The sequence below is a fragment of the Anser anser genome (genome assembly GCF_964211835.1).
Source record: "Anser anser genome assembly, chromosome: 21".
Classification (NCBI taxonomy): Eukaryota; Metazoa; Chordata; class Aves; order Anseriformes; family Anatidae; genus Anser; species Anser anser.
In genome coordinates, this window is record NC_139742.1 from 8,843,593 (window position 1) to 8,859,978 (window position 16,386).

At 49.2% G+C, this 16,386-nt stretch overlaps 1 protein-coding gene across 2 annotated transcripts in view; it reads right to left on the bottom strand.

Moving 5' to 3' along the window:
- Positions 1-16,386, bottom strand: part of VAV2 (vav guanine nucleotide exchange factor 2) — a 126,603-nt gene that overhangs the window by 11,321 nt on the left and 98,896 nt on the right. For both annotated transcript variants that reach the window (XM_083807753.1, XM_083807752.1), the window contains exons 5-14: positions 16,250-16,352; positions 13,809-13,907; positions 12,309-12,377; positions 11,540-11,640; positions 8,018-8,117; positions 6,602-6,697; positions 6,110-6,178; positions 3,266-3,352; positions 1,457-1,542; positions 783-915 (exon numbers count right to left, since the gene is read on the bottom strand). In XM_083807753.1, coding sequence (XP_083663879.1) covers positions 783-915; positions 1,457-1,542; positions 3,266-3,352; positions 6,110-6,178; positions 6,602-6,697; positions 8,018-8,117; positions 11,540-11,640; positions 12,309-12,377; positions 13,809-13,907; positions 16,250-16,352 — 943 coding nt within the window. The remainder of the gene's footprint in view (positions 1-782; positions 916-1,456; positions 1,543-3,265; positions 3,353-6,109; positions 6,179-6,601; positions 6,698-8,017; positions 8,118-11,539; positions 11,641-12,308; positions 12,378-13,808; positions 13,908-16,249; positions 16,353-16,386) is intronic.

Here is a 16,386-nt window from a genome sequence, read left to right on the forward strand (position 1 = left end):
TCTGCTTCAGTGGATCCTCCCCAGCCATTACTCCTCTCCCTGACAGCCCAGGAGGAACAGCTGACCTGCCCGATGCACATATGCTCTGCCTGTCTCGTTACAACACTGCACAGAGAAACACGAGAGAAAATTGTGTGCTTTGCTTACCATTTTTCCATGAGACTAGAAAGCATAGGAGAGCAAAGTGGAAACATATTTCATTAAAACACAAAGCTAACAGCATTTCTTCAGCACCCAAGTGGCAACATTGGCTATTCTCACCCGACAGCCACTGCTCCCATCTGTACAACACCTCCCTGCATCGCACCTTGGTGGATTAAGCTAACAGGTCCCTGATACCTGGGAGGAGATTTTCTTCCATGGCTGTAGGCTAAGCCCCAAACCACTGGCAAAATGATGCTCCTTCGCCGAGTGCTGATTTTGGCAGGCTGGTGGCAGCGTTGGCATTGCCTTGCCAGGGACCTTCCCTCCCTGCCCCACACCCTGCTCCTGCTCCCCACCGACCCTTGCTGCCCGGAGCCGCTTTCTCTCCCTCCAGGCAAACCACCCCAGCCTTTCCAGGGCTGTTTTCCAAGGCTGGAAGTCAAAGGATCAAGCCCAACCCCACCTTTGTGAGCATTTCCCAACTCTCTGTAAGGCTCCCCTGAAAGCCGAGCATTTACGTTCCAGCATTTTGCGAGCTCTGATTCTATTTAAAAAGGCTGCTGGAAATGTGCTGCCCAAGGAGTGGCCCGAACAGCTCCACAAAGCTCTCCAGCAGAGCTAATCCCCGGTCCACCTACCTTCTTAATGTCCTTGTTGTTCATAGGGTCATCCGTCATCTTGTGGAAGAGCAGCTCGATAATTTCTTTCAGCTCGTAATTGTAGCCTTTCCTTTTGCAGACGATCACCACTTTATCAAATAAAAATAAATACCTGCCCAAAGCAAGCAAACAAACAAGCGAGCCAGTCAAACCTCTAATTACGGCCCCCGTTCAGGGGAAGGGTTTGGAAAGCTCTGCAGAGCATCCCCAGCCAGCACAGCTCAATGCTCTCCCTGTGCTATAATTCCACATCGATGGTGCTTTCTGTCAATGCGACTCTAGGCAGTAATTGAATAATTGGGCACAAAATATCTGGAGATGCGTGGCCACGTGCCTGGTGCGGGTAATTCAAGAGGCATTAACCCAGCGCACAGGTCACCGAGCGGCTGTTTGCAGAGCAGCCCCGGGGGCGAGGGGGGAGGCCAAACAAAGGGCACGTTTTGGGGTGGGGGAAACTTCTGAGGACCGCTTTTCTCCTTCAAAAATTAAATTTTTAAAGTTGTGCTTTCTATCCCTTCCTGCAGAGAGCAGCAGTAGCCAAACAGCTCCGCTGGCTGTGTCACCCTAGCAGGGACAATCAGTGACTTTGGGGAAGGGTCTCCCCGCGCTTCAGAGCCCATTTATGTTTTAGGAGGATGCTGCTGCTCGCTCACCTGTCCTGCTTGGTGTGGTTCACGATGGAGCGGACCTTCAGCTCGCCGTCTATCTTTGGCCTCCCGAACTCCTCCAGCTTCACTTGCTGCAGAAAGCAAAGCGGGGCTGAGATCTGCAGCTCCTGTGCCCGGTATCACCCTCGCCAAGGGCAGCCCAAGCCCAAGCGTGGCCCCGGCATCAGGAGGAGGACCACGAGAAGACCAGCACCCTGTCCCAGGGCAGGGTTCAAAGTATTTTTGGAAGGTTTGGGATCCAGAAAGAAAAACTCTAGCAAAATAAGCTTTATTTACAGGGGTTTCTACAAAACCAGAGCCAGGGCTCTGTAGTTTTGATACCTATCCTGACGTAGTTTTGATACCCATCCTGAACCAGGACTGGGCATATTGGGGCAGATTGGAATCCAACCCGATGGTCTCATCAGTTGGTTTTTCAGCTTGAAATGCTTGCACACTACTCAGGGCAGCACCACCACCGAGCCCCGTGAATCAGTCCACTTATGTGCTTCTTACAGGAAGAAAAATACCATGAAGAGTCACCGCTATTCAGGAAAATAAATATTTTATCCAGCTGTGTGTATAGTCTATAATTATTTCATTGCTGTGCCATGTGGGCTCTGTATACATAACACCAATCACTCCACAACTTCCAGCCCCGTGCAATGAAAGGGAACACCGAGCAGAACGTGTGTGGGATTGATCTGCAGACAGGAGTGACTGCTTTGCTAACATTTCATCTCCTGCACGTCAAAGCTGCTCTCTGCCTGCTGCAAGTCAAGAAGGAGCTGCTTAATGCCCCCATTTACATTCACGTTTTTACGGCGTGCCACGTCTGATTGTTCACACAGATCAGGATTATCAAGACTGCTTCAATCAAAACCCGTGAGATGCAATGGCCCAGATCCCACCTGAGATTTTTTTGCAGGTTTCTCTTGAAAATTTCAAGGATTTTGACTCCCTCTGTTAAATAATCGTCAATTAAAAGTTCATTGTTTTCAAAGTCCAGGCTTAAAGGACCCAAACCTGCCATGCCTCTGGGAAGCCCTTGGGGTGCACAGCGCTCAGCATCTCCCTCCCTCAGCCCTTTTGAAGCATCTCAGGTGTCAGACCCCAAATCGCATTACCCCAGCGTAAAGCTGGCCTGCGGAGCAGCTGTGCCTGCAGCTGACCCCACCGCAAATGGGGGAAAAAGCTCGTTAGCCTGCAGCTCTGCTGCCGAACATTAAATTAATGGGCTCGTTCAGGGCTAAAAGCACACGAGTGATGGGGGTCGGCTGGTGCATGGTAATAGGACCATGTGTTTGAGGCCTCTGGAGTTTGGAGGTCGAGATTCCCTTTAAAACAGCTGCTTGAGATTTTGGAGTTAGGTGTGTATTGCACATGCCGTCCTCCTCCAAGGAGGCCTTGGTACGCTTTCAAGAGCATGAACATCTAGGCCAGCGTTTTGTTGCCTTGACCACAAAAGAAAACCTACTTTAGATAGCAGACAGACAGTTGATTTGGGGAACTCTTGGGTCACCCCTACACAAACAGCATGAGCAAAAGCAGGAGAAGCATTTTCAGTGTAATACCACCAACAAAACCCACCCTGTATCACACCCAAATCATTACTTTTTATGAAGCAACCATTTCTGGTCTGTGTGAACACTGACAATGGTCAGGGACTGTGTGAAAACACAGGGGTCTTTCTCGGGTAGCACATCCGAAGTAACTCGGTGATATCTACACTGAATTCAGTAATAACTGCACCAAAAAACCAAATACGTTCATACTGATCTAGTTAAAGTTGGGAAGGAGAATCTTCCAACTTACCAAATTTTCTATAGAACTCTGAAATTCGCTGATTTTCTTTAAAGTCTCTTTGTCTCTCTTTACTTCGTTTATGTACATGGCCAAGTCCTTAAAAGAAAAGCGAGTGTTGATTTTTATTTTCCATACAAAGCTAGCGCCTCCACTAAAGCAGACAACACGTGTCCCCCGCTCCCCTTTCCTCGCACGAGACCAGAAGCAGCTCTGCAAGAACCCCAAAAGCACAGGGCGTTGTGAGCACAGGTGTCGCCAGAAAAAAAGGAAAAGCAGCTCAGCAGATTTCTGCTGAATTACAAACAAACCCAGCGATTTCAGTCAAAGCAAAGGAGCCCATGCTGGCACCCAGCATTGCTGCCTGTGCCCCTGGGCTCCATCCCAGCACCCTGAGGCACGCTCTATGCCCTGTGCTGTGCTGGCACTGCTCAACCAGGCAGCTGCTGCAATTTTTCCCATTTCCCAGAAGAGGGCAATGCATTAATCCAGTGGTACACGAGCAGGCAGAGACAGCTCCTGCCGCGATGGCAAACCCTACACACGGCTTTCGTCTGGTGTGAGCCCCCGGCAGCACCCTTTACTCCCAGCTCTCATCACCATAATTCCCATCATCGCCCTGGATAAAAAAAGCTCCAAGCCAGTCTTCAAGGTCAAAACACCCACATTCGTAAAATGACTGATTTGGATCCTGGGCTGCACATTTGCTGGGAAGGGCACTTGCCCAGCTTGGCCCTGCTGGCAGCCCCCAAGAGCGTCCCTAAATCCAGCGCTTCTGAACTCCAGGATTTCCAACCACACAAAAAGTCTGTTTTGGGAAATATGGAGACACTGGATGGTGCTTGCTCTCCCCTGAAAAATTCCCTGCTTGTCCAAATTTTGACCCACCAGAGAGAGAACCCTGCTCCTTCAACTGAAACTACTTCTCACATCCTTCCGACTGTATCTCCACTGCCCATTTGCTTCTGATCTGCTCCCTCCCTCCTTGTCCTCAACAACAGCTCCTGTCATTTTGGATTAAATCTGAGCATGGAATTTTTTAAGACATCCCCTCCAGGCGAGACCTTCCCCAGCTTCCCAACACAGGAAGGGTTAATCACAGATGATAATCACACGTCGACATGACAATACTCGTAACATCACCAAATACCTAACCCAGCCAGTGGCAGGGATGGTTACGAAGAACGACAAAACTAAAAGCCTCATGAAACGAGGCTGGCATCCTCCGTCAGCACTTGAGCGTTCAGCAGAGCATTTGTTCCCTTCTGCTGAGTAAATCTGTCTCACACGCAAAAGGGGAACCCAATCCCAGGATCATTGGTGGCTCGAAACAGCGGCAGCAATGTGCAGACCGGGTCTGCAGGATTTACCAGGGAACCTGCCTCACCTCCCCGTCCCCTGGGGTTCAGCTCCGTGTGCTCCCGTGGAGGGAGAACGCATGCACCGAATACCCCCATGTGCGGCTTTTTGGTGCAAATCCTGGCGCTGCCTTGTGCTAACAACCACATGTACTAAATAAAAGGGAGGTGAAGCCCTTTGGGAAATGCATCTCCAGCTGTAGGCATGCACCCCCTGCACAGCTCTCATCCTGGACAGCAGTAAAGTCTGCCAGCACGGGAAACAAAAAGGCTGGAATCTCGATGAAAAACATTACTTGTAAGTTAAGCCTCGGTTTACGAATCAATTAAAATCAAACTGCTCTGCTTCCTTCGCCCCCGGCGAGCCCTGTGTGGTCTGAATTGCATCCGTGCTCTCCTGGTGATGGGGCAGGGAAAGCAAACAAAGCTCTCAGCTTCCTCCAAAAAATGCTGACTCTGTAGTGCAACCGGACTGTATACATTTATTTATTAGCAGAGGTAGCGGTGGATGCCGTATTACGAGGCCATAAGCAGGGTTTAACAGCTGTCACCAGGTTTGTCACTTTGTCTCATCAGCCTGGACATTTTGGGGACAGAGGTGATTTGTGGCACGAGGAAGAATCCCTTCCCCTGCTCCCTTCTCTCGCCCAGAGCGTTCATTTGAGGCCACGGTCATGTATTGCGGAGAGGGAATGCAATGTCCTTTACACAACCTCAGCTAGGACGACCTACATATCGGCTCTGGCTTCACTGGCTTGCAGGGATAGCAGCTAAAAAGGTCACCAACCTTATGTAACTGCCAGGAAATGCAGTGTCATTAAAAAAGCTGAGGCTTGGAGGTAGAAAACAAACAAAGTGACCTCAGAGCACACGAATGATGCCGGGGATGAATCCTGGGGTGCTCCACGAGAGGAAAACTGGATGCAACCATCACCTTCCCATCAGATTCTGCTGGCGATGGTCCTGCTGTGAATTTGGAGGGTGCAAGGGGATGTACCCAAGTCAAAAACATTTGGGTGATTCCCCACCTCCAAAAGCTCAACATTTTTTTTTAAACAAATCCAGTTTTTGACACAAGAATTCTAGGTTTCTGGAAACATCATTTTCTTTGAAAAAATACACTTGGAGAGCAGGCCCCTCAGCCTGGATGACGCCGTGCAGGCAATGCCCCGTGCAGGCAGGGGCTGACTCCAGTGGTGCCCCCAGGCTTGCTGGTACGGCTGGAGCTCCTCCAGACCCCTACCAGCAAAAACCAAGAGCTAAATCCGGCACGGCCTCTACACACAACAGTAATTAGTGAAAAGTCCTACGTTGTCAACAAATATCAGCTTCCCCAGACGCTCAGGGAGGAAGATAACGGTGATGACAAGAGCTGTGCTGCGAAGCAATCCCGTTAAACAGCAATCAGTACACACACACACGTCCTAAAGGAGGGGACACTGCCTTCTCCCGGGCTGCCGGGCTGTTTTTCACCTACAGCTTTGCTGCACACCCGTACCTGCATCGCCTCCAGAGCCTCCTTCAGCTGCTGCTTCTCTGGGCGCTCTGACGAGTGGCTGAGCAGCTCCTGAAACACAAAAGCAGGGGATGCATGGGGTGAGCTGCCCACGCTGCTGTTGCGGGGCCCCGAGCTGCTGCTGCTCCAACCACGGGACAGGGACGGTGCCAACTTGCTGGTGCTGCAGAGACCCGTTACACGGAGCTGACGGCAGGAATTTCACACATAATCAGATTATATGCAAGCTTATTTTATATTCATTAACTGCCTCTTGTGGCTAACAAGTGCAGAATTACCCCAGGTCACCACACTTTAAGAGACGGCACAAATATTATGTCATGTTAAGTAGCTCTAGTAATTATTTCATTTGAAGGGGGGGAAAAAAAAACCCTCACTCTGCATCTGGCAATGCTTCGTTCTCTACTGTAAACGCCAAAAGATGCTACAGCAAGGATGGCAGCGGGAGGGAAGTGCTAATGCTGAAACACTTACTTTTAGCAGGAGATGGTATTTCAAAACTCTTTGCATTGGAACCACCAGCAGATCTTGCAATTTAAATTTCCCATCCTGGACTTTCAGTGTGCATTCCTATTAAAGAAATCAATAAGGCAGGAGTGAAGTAGCTGAGGGAAAACAATGACTACCCCACAATAAAAAACAAACACGCAACAGTTCCACAGCTCTAATATTTTGCTTCTGTAACCTCTGTTCTGCTGGGAAACTGCTCGCAGGCTCTGCCAGGGCTGCCACCGTGGAGGTTATCGAGGAATAACACACAGGGGCTGGACCCTAAAATGCAGGCAATCTCATGCAGCTGAGCTACCGCAGCTTAATGAGATGCTGCTCATTAGGAGAGCACGCGAGTGCTCCTAGACCTCGGGAAATGTCAAATGAAACGCATTAGCTTAACTCACCTCCTCACCGGCTTGAACTAATGCATTTTATTTGCAAGGGGCTAGGAGCAAGCACGCAGACAGTTGCTGCGGCTTTGCTGATAAGCATTAAGTCATTACGATAAGCTAATGTGATCACAGGAAGTTTTGCACAGCTACCTTCACCCAGACCCGTTTGGATACGGGGCTGTGCTAGCCCAGGACCTCTCCGTGGCCTCAGGAGGATCGGCTGAGCTGCCTCGAGGGAGGGAGCAAACGGAAAAGCACAGGAGCAAGGGGATGTCACAGCAACCAAGCCTTCAGCAGAGCACGCAGCTCAGACTGTGAAAGCTTGATGCAAAATCCAGGGAAGATGTTTAAAATAATTACCGAATGCATAGCCTTATCCCCGAATTGGGTTGCTACTTCTGTGCAAAGAGTCAAGGGGCATTTGCAGAAAACAAGGTAAGACGCAAAGACAGCCCCGCAAATTCGGATCAGCATCAAGACAAAAGCAGGAATTAGAGAAAAACTGCAGCTTAAACAGCACATCCCTCCTTCTGGGGCTCCTTGGAGCTACTCAGCACCTGGATGTGCCCCTATTTACCCCAAGCCCTCGTGCTGGGGCAGGAGGACAGTGGGGAAATCAAGGCAGTTGTGCAGGACTCGGGTTTGTCTCTGACTGTCCCCAGCACCGCGTGGGACCTCGGGAAGGCAGCTGGGTCCCCACGCATGGATGCTCGATGCCTTTGGGTTTCTACCAAAAGAACAATTCTACTTATGCACACAAATAAAGCTGCCCAAGTGCTTTCGTCTGGTTTAACCCAAGGGTTGGAAGAGGAAGAGGCAAGTACGGGGTCAGGACAAGAAACACCCCAGCTCTGCTCACTCTTGCCTCCCAGCTGGGGTAACACAAGCTCAGCCCCCAGCCCCCATCTCTCACTAAATCCAGCATTTCCAATACGCCAGCAGCTCCTGCAGCCCTCCCAAACCCGTGGCGGGGTCCGGGGAGCCCTCGGCACCCCCAGGCGCTCACCTCCACCTTCTGCCGCACGTCCTCCCTGTTCGCGATGAGGTGGTTGAGCGTGGTCTGGGCGTACTCCATGTGGCTGCAGTACTTGCCGTAAATCAGTAGCCTGGGGAGGGGGAAATCACAAATTTAATCAGAAACACTCGCTGGCAGTTATAACCCGTTATAAAAGATCTATGTGCACGTATGTGGTGGGAGGACAAGGTGAACAGCTACTCCCCGTGTAACTGCTTAGTATTAACGCTCTTTTACTGCAGCGCTTTTTAACGCTGAAATCTTTTGGAGTTTGCAGAGCTGGAGGCTGTTGGGGCAATTCAGCAAAAGAGGCTCTGCAGCCCCATTTCTGGAGCTACGGCAGCTCCTGCCCCAGCTCCTGAGTGCCAGACCGTGACCCCAGCCAGCCCAGCCCCTCATCCCCCTGTGTCTGGGGCAGAGCAGACAAATCCCTCTTGCAAACAGTAAAAGAAATACAATGCTTTGGGCCACTCTGACCACAGCGAGGGGCAGCAGATGAAGGGAAATGCATGGAGGGGGCGAGCGCTGAACCCTGCAGCCCAAGCACACGCCTCGCTGCAGCGGCTCTTTTGCTGCGAGTCAGCTTTTCCTCAAGATTACAACACCGACATAATCCCCTCGATGTCTTAATTGGTGCTGTGCCTCCTCGGTCACGATGCTCTCTGGTTTTCTGGTTACGCCACACTACGGTTTGCAAGGGCTGAGCGAGGGTGTGCGAAAGCAAGCAGCTTCCAGGCACAGAGGTAAAAAGGACCAAACACCAACAAAGATCTATTTCCTGAGGGCATTTCCAAATGTGGCTGCCACCAGACCTTGCAAGGCTCAAGCCTATGTATTTGTCTTTGTGATCATCTCCTCCCCCCCAAAATACTTCTGCTTCCTGCGTCCAGGCTCCTCGCAGCCCAAAAAACAATGGCACTAATGCGCACACCTCACGGGTGCTCCACCAAATACAGAGGAAGGCAAGAAACTCTCAATTCTTGTGAAAAGCTCAGAATTGGAAGCGGGCGGTAATTATTGCACCTCACCAGGGAACCAGAGGCTTCGAAGCCCCTTGAAGCCCAAGGACGTCTTCCTGACAAGTCCCAGCAGAGCTTCAGGTGGGCAGCAGCACGTTGCGTGCTTCTCGTGGGACAGGCACAGGGACCCACCTGAGACCATGAAAGGGGGGGGGACTGGGGGAAAGAAGGCTGTGACAGCCTTTGGAAACACAGCACAGCTCTGTAAGGGCACCCCGGGCTCTAAATCTGAACACCTGACACAAACAGAGCGGTTTTGCTGTGGATTCCCCCTTCTCCTCCATTTTGCTCATTAATCCTACGTGACAGGTTTGGGTTTTCCCCCCGCCTTCCTCGCTGTTAACTGCACGGCTGCTGATAAGACACGGATTCAGCCGGGCGCTGTAACTCATCCGTTATTCCGGGGGCCTCGCTTCTCGATGGGGACGATCTCCAGCACCTGCCCCGGTGTCGCTCTGTAAACGTGGGACCCTCGGACCCGGCGGGTAATTGAATGGAGAGATTTATGGGCTCCGCAGTCCCCGACCACGCCGCAGCCAATACAGATTATTCTTCTGCCTTTTCCCCTTGACAACTTCCGAGCGGGCACAATAATATCTATCTTGCCAGCACTTGGAGAGATTCGGAGAGGCTTTGGGAGCATAAATTCAAACCTCCAGCTTTCACAGAAAGAGATTTACAAACTATTTCCTTTAAGAAAAGAAAATCTGCAAAGCAGAACAGCAATACATCATTTTGCTAGGACCTCTCCGAGGATGAGGACAGGAGCAAGAGCTATTTGTCATGGCTACGTTAGATGAGGAAGGTCTCAGCACAGGGACTCTGGAAGCCCACATTCACTTCTCAGTGGGGCAATGCCATCTCCCCATGCGAGCTCGCTGCCTCTTCCTGCACCCTCACCTCCTCGCTGCAGCAGGGGACATCCCCACCTTCCCCCAGCCCTTTCCCCACGGAGGAAAGGATCCTGTCAATTTAGATCAAGTCGCTCCAAACTCTTCTTTTCCACTTTCGGGAGCCTCTTCTCCTTGAAGGGACTGGCGCCGTTCTCAGCTTAAAATTTGTCTAAGTATTTCACAACAGGGCACCCCTCTGCTGCGGCCGAGCTCACAGAAGCAGCAACAGGGACACTCTGCTCCACTCCTGCAGTGCTCTGAGCTGATGCAAAAAACCTTGTTGTGACAAATAGAAAAGTGGTTTCTTTTCTTTTTTCTTTTTCTTTTCTTTTCTTTTCTTTTCTTTTCTTTTCTTTTCTTTTCTTTTCTTTTCTTTTCTTTTCTTTTCTTTTTCTTTTCTTTTCTTTTCTTTTCTTTTTTCTTTTCTTTTCTTTTTTTCTTTTCTTTTCTTCTTTTCTTTTCTATTTTCTTCTCTTTTCTTCTCTTCTCTTCTCTTTTCTTTTTTTCTCTTTTCTTTTCTTTTCCTCTCTTTTCTTTTCTTCTCTTTCTTTTTTCTTTGTCGTTTGGTTTGTGGTTTTTTTTTGGTTTTGTTTTTTTTTTTTACCAAAAATTGCTGTAATTGGCCAGATCCTGACCTCAGCATCTTGCAAGCTCCTAGCTCCTGTGTAGCCATGCAGGTCAGCCCAGGGATGCCCACATCCCTTCCCTGTCCCCGCCTGCACAGCTCCATCCCAGGCTCAGGAAAGGATTCCTGCCTGGGGACAGCACTCATGTGCATGGAGCCGGGTCAGGAATTAGGAAATTAAAATCACCTAAGTGGGCTTTACGAGCATTTTAAAGTTATTTGCATTCTTCTTTGGAAACTTTTTCCTTTAATCCAAGAAACATTCCCTTTCTAAAAGAGGCACTGTGAGTGATGGAATATCTGACCTTACGGTGTATTATTAATGCAGATGGTATTTCTGGAGTTATTGACTTCTGAATGGCATTTCTATGTCTAGACACTGGTTTAATCACAGTGAAATAACACCCTGGCATGAGTCCACAATGAATCAGGCCTTTGATTAGTGTTAAGGATATTAAAGGCTTTTATTAACCTTATCTTTGTGTTCGGGGGTACTCCTGCTCGCAGCTGCCAAAACACAGAACCTATTATTTTTGCGAAAGCAACTTTCACATTTTTCATCATTCCATAGGTGCGGGAAAACGCCAGTGCCAAACATGGGATTTTTATAGCAAACCACTGCTTTTGACCAGACAGACGTCTCTCTGCAGGGCCTGATGCTGCCATGCTCCAGGCCCTACAATCCCCAGCAGGGCTCGCAGGAGAAGACAACATTAAAGCCCATGCAGGTGAGAGAGGTTTTATTCCATTCTGGCTCACCGTAATCAAAACCTTCCCACCTTTATCTTCCTGTCTCCCCTCTGCTACACCTCTCCCAACGTGTTGTATTTAAGGGCAGGCACCAAGTGATGCTTCAGCAGCCCGAGAGCCTCTAGCTGCTGAATTGCTGCTAGGAAATTGGTCTGCGACACGCATGCAGTTGGGAACCTTAGTTTGTTAAAACCAGAGTTGTCCAAAGGCTGAGTTTCCTCTTTACCTCTCTTTGAATTCCAGAAATACTTTTGCCAGGCTGCTTCCTCCAGACATCATAGAGACGTCGATGGCTCGCAGGAAATTGAAGTGCACTTTAATTAGGTCCTAAAATGAAGAAACAATCAATACTTTAAACACACCTAAAGCAAGCGGGCAAACAGAGCCTAAAGACATGCACGTTCACTTCTTCATCAGGCAGTTGTTTTCTCTTCTTTTTCTTTTTACCTGTTTTTAAAATAAGCCATCCTGGTGAGATCAGCCCTAAACAGCCATAAGTGCAAGGCTGCAATTCAGGTAGGACAAATGCAAGCCGACAGAGCTCGACAGCAGGAGTGGAAACAGCCCCCCCGATCCCACGGTGTTCCCAGAGCAGCAGCGTCCAACCTTTCTGCAGGAGACACATCCCTGCCACACCGCCCTGCCCTTCCTGCCCAGCTGGGGGCTTCCTCATTTTTCTCCATCCTGCCTACTTCTGAAACAGCCCTGCTATCTTTCCAAAGCGTTTCTAAGCACAGCTAAAATACACACAGGCCTTGGAACATCCACTGTATAAAATTATTTTCTTACCTAGAATTCATATAATCCTCGACTTTAATAATAAGCACTTAAAAAAATCTCCCAAACCCATTCAAGCTCTGCAGCAGAGGAAGGACTGAGCTTGTTCATGGGAACGCATGAATCTAATGTGCAATCTGAAAGTCTTCTCTTAAGCGGGAAGAAAGCTAAGCTGCCGTGAAAAGAGCAAATATTTAAGCCAGCGCTTGTGTTGTTACCTCCAAATTGATGAAAATAGCTTCCATGTCCTGGGGAGTCAGTACCAGCTTCAGTGGGTTCATGTAGTTCTGCAAGAGGCAAGTGGAAAAGGGATTGAAATTGGAGAGTGAACAAGTGTTGTTTTATTTCTGCGTAAGGGAGATACTTTCCTGTTTCACCAGCTGCATTTACCTTGGCAGCTAGATGCCCAGTTTTAATGAATTTGTGCATTTGCAAGGGGCCCGTCCAGCAGGGGAGGTGCAGGGCACCCCAGTGCTACCACCTCTATTAAACTACATTTTATTTTATTTTATTTTATTTTAATTTTATTTTATTATTTTACTTTATTTTACTTTATTAACCTGCCAGTTTTTCCACCACGTTGCAGCTCTTGGCTGCAGCTGTGAGCAGCTCTGAAGCATCTTTGATTCTCTCCCTAGAATTTTGCCCTTGAAAAAGCATAGCTGATATGATTACATTGGAAATGCCTTTCTGAACAAATACATATTAATAGAAATATCCACATTACTTGTAACTACAAAAAAAAAACACAACACAGATGCGATGCACTGGAGACAGGACCCTCTGGCCCTTAACACGCTGTCAGAACCTGCTACGCCTTTGCAAGCGGTTTTGAAGGATATCAAAGCAATAACTTAACTCTTTTTTTTAGACAGAAACAGAGGGTTTATGGCTGTTTTCAAAGAAAAAGAGCTATTTGCACACATTAGGACATTTGGTTGTAAAGTGGGAAATGTTATTTTATTGCACTCAGTTCCGTGCCCAGCTCCTTTGCAGGAACTTGCAGCAGACTGAGGCAAACAATTGCAGAAGGGGGGAAACAAAAGCGTTACGGTGATGAGAAATGGCAGCTTCATTTTCACTATCGTTCTTCATTTCTGCCACTTTCCTTGGAGCAGAAACCACCTCCAGGCTCTGGCAGCACCCATGACTCCACCGTCTTGCTGCGGCACTCGTTTTATTTTAAAAGAAAGGCACAACAATAATTTACCAAACCCAATTAAAACCCATGAATTCAAGCAGTGGAATGTTACTTTTAATCCAATTAGCTTCAATGACAAGTCAGCACAGCTTCAGCACTTTTGAAAAACGCCCAGAACAAAGAAACTCCTTCAAATTATTCAGTGGCAATCGAAGAGATAAGATATCTGCAACCACGGCTCTTATCAGCGAGACCGGCCAGGATGAGCGGAGCAGAAACCTCTTACCCTGGGGTGGGGGGACACAGCAGGGAATTTTTCAGTTTATTTCCAATATGCAGTGATCAGAAAAAAATATGCTGTTCAGCTCCTGCAGTTACAGGCTGCGCACTTATGCTTGTCAGGATGGGTTTTCTGCGTCCTCCTCCTCCTCCTCTTGCAATTTAACATGTGAGTGCACTGATCCTGCCTCGTCGCATCTGCCAGCTCTCGCAGCAAGAACTAACACGGCAAGATTAAGGCAGGATGGAGTGATGGGGTGGAAGGCAATGGCGTAAAAAAGGATGGCTCGGTTCTTACCTTTTCTATGTCTTCAAGTGTTTTGTAGTATTTGGCCTCGGTTTCTTGGATTTCTAGCAAACAGCAATTTCTTTTGTCATCTTCTGTCATGCCCATTTTCTAGAAAAAAGTTAAAGTGATGCATGTTCAGATAGTCCTAATGGTGGTCCTGCTCACACAGACCGGAGCTTCACTTCGGCCTTCAGGGATGGCAAAGTTGTGACGAGCACGAGTTAGGATAGGCAGAGGAGTATTGGTATTGGTTTATGTTATAGGAAACTATTTTTATCCAAAAAAATTAGGAAGAAACCCTGGCTCTACTATTCAGGATATTTCAACATGGACAGCATTGCATTTTTTCATTTATTATAGCTCCATCACCAAAGACTATCGGCTAAAGAATAAATGAGAGAGAAATGCTCTTTTCCTCTTTTTTTTTTAATTTTTTTTTTTTGCTTAAGATGAAAATCACAGCAGAGCCTAAATGGGTCATAAATAATACGTTAGACTTCTACAGATCCCCTGCCAGGGCTGCCAAGTCTCACGATTTTAGGTCAGATCTGATGCTACACGTGTTGTTTTTTTTCTCAAAGCCCCAACTCCTGGCGTCCCTTCCCTTACGTTTGTAAAGAGGAGCTGAGGCGTCGTGGTGGGAGGCGAAGCACGTGTTAGTGCCGAGTCTGGGGGGTGATTCAGTCGGTGGTTTGATTTAATGACCATGCACGGGAAGGCACATCCTCCGTGTGCCTGCTATAACCCCCAGCTCGGACCTAGCAGCAAACCGGTGTTTTAATCGATGCGGCTTACCTGCATGTATCTAATCTGAAGCATGCAGAAATACAAGAAACCAATTAGCGTTACACACTCGCTATGGCAACAAAGCTTAAAAAAAAAATCCAATATCGAGACAGAAACGTGGGTGATTGTATTAAAAATAGACTCTTGCTCAAGGGCAGGGAGGAAAGGAGTTAAACCACTGACTCCACTGCTGCTCAGCGGTGCCCAAAAAACCAAAACACTGCAGGGGACACAGAAAAACTGTTCTCACTGCCCCTAATCCGGCACTACCTGCCTGCTGGGCACCCGCGTGGTGGGACCATTCCCTCTTTTTGCCTTCTGCATGGGAAATTTCTACCCAAGGACAGTCCTTGGCCCGACTGGCTTCTAAAACTGATGGCAAAATGGTAAAAGCACTGGTGGCCACTGGGCTGCGCTGACATCGGCATCGCCTCCGGTGCCTGTGAGCAGCTCTGGGCGCTTTGGCAGGGGTCCCTGGGGATGTTTTGTGCCCAGCTCCTTAATCCAGGCAGGTTTTTGGAGCTCCTCGGGCTGCAGACAAGGAGTGAAGAGATGAAACGCCTCATCCAGCATCGTCACAGCCTTCACATGTGGCCAGACTTGGTTTTGGTCCCCAAGCTCCCAGCACCCGCCCGTGTGCCCGGTTGGGGTGTTTAATGGGTCAGCAACGTGTGCGCTTATCCTGCTGTGCTGCGGGGAGCTCTGCACCACGGCCAGCTGCTGTTTGCCAGCAGGAGGCAGTAACTGGGGTTTACACGAATCCAGAGGTGGCAGATAGGGGATGGGAGAGAATCTGGAAGCCTGTGCTCGGATGGAAGGCTCCCTTCCAGCTCTGCACCAGTAAAAACCAGTGCGGCCCTTCTCAGTGGGGACGCAGGCAGCAAGGGGGGCTGAAGGCACCTCTGGGGAGATGCAAGAGCCACCACCACCTTCCTGGACCATCCACGGAGCAGGAAACTTGCACCAGAGCCCCTTGGAGTCAATGCAAGTCCTTCCACGAGGTCTTGCATGCCTCACTCCTGCTTTTCCCCGCTGTCTTTGGGGGTGACGAATGGGGTCGGCTGCTTCTCCACAAAGCCCCACGGGGCCCTGAGTCCCCCCCACTCCAGGAATCCCAGCTGTGAAAACTCCGAGCACCCAGACAGGAGCAGGAACAAGCTCCAAGCCACGTGCTGAACCCTCAGCACACAGATCTGCCAGCCCGGATCTAAAAATACCATCGCACAGGGCACGAGGCTCGGTGATGGAGCACGTACGAGCCCCGTCGCCCCCCGAAGGGGCTGCAGTGACACACGCTGCGCTGGCTCGGCAGCAAACGACTATTTTTAGCTTGTCTTCTACCATTTGGGCTTATTAGCTCTCCTTCCCCTTCCTCCTCCCCCGACTCCTTCAGACGATGTGATGTGCTGGAAAACTCCTCGGAGAGCCCCCTCTGGGCCAGTGCCATCCCACTCGGCTTATTTTTACCTCTGGCAAGGCAGCTTGGCTTCGAGGGATGATGCAAAGTGATTTGCTCCCCTGCAGCAACCCCCGTCATCTGTGGATCACTCCTTATTTAATTCTATCCTCAACCCCCATCACCTATAGATCACTTATTATTTAATTCTATCCTCTCCCTTCCCCCCTGCCCCACCCCAGTTCAAAAAACACATATGGATTATTACCATGGGCTGCTGAACTTCCACTCTGATGATATCTTCGTAGATATCATCGCCTTCATCTTCGCAGGGAACGCAGTCATAAATATCCTCCCCCAGATCGTGTTCGCTGGAACGAGAAGGAGAGCGGCTCAGCGACAGCA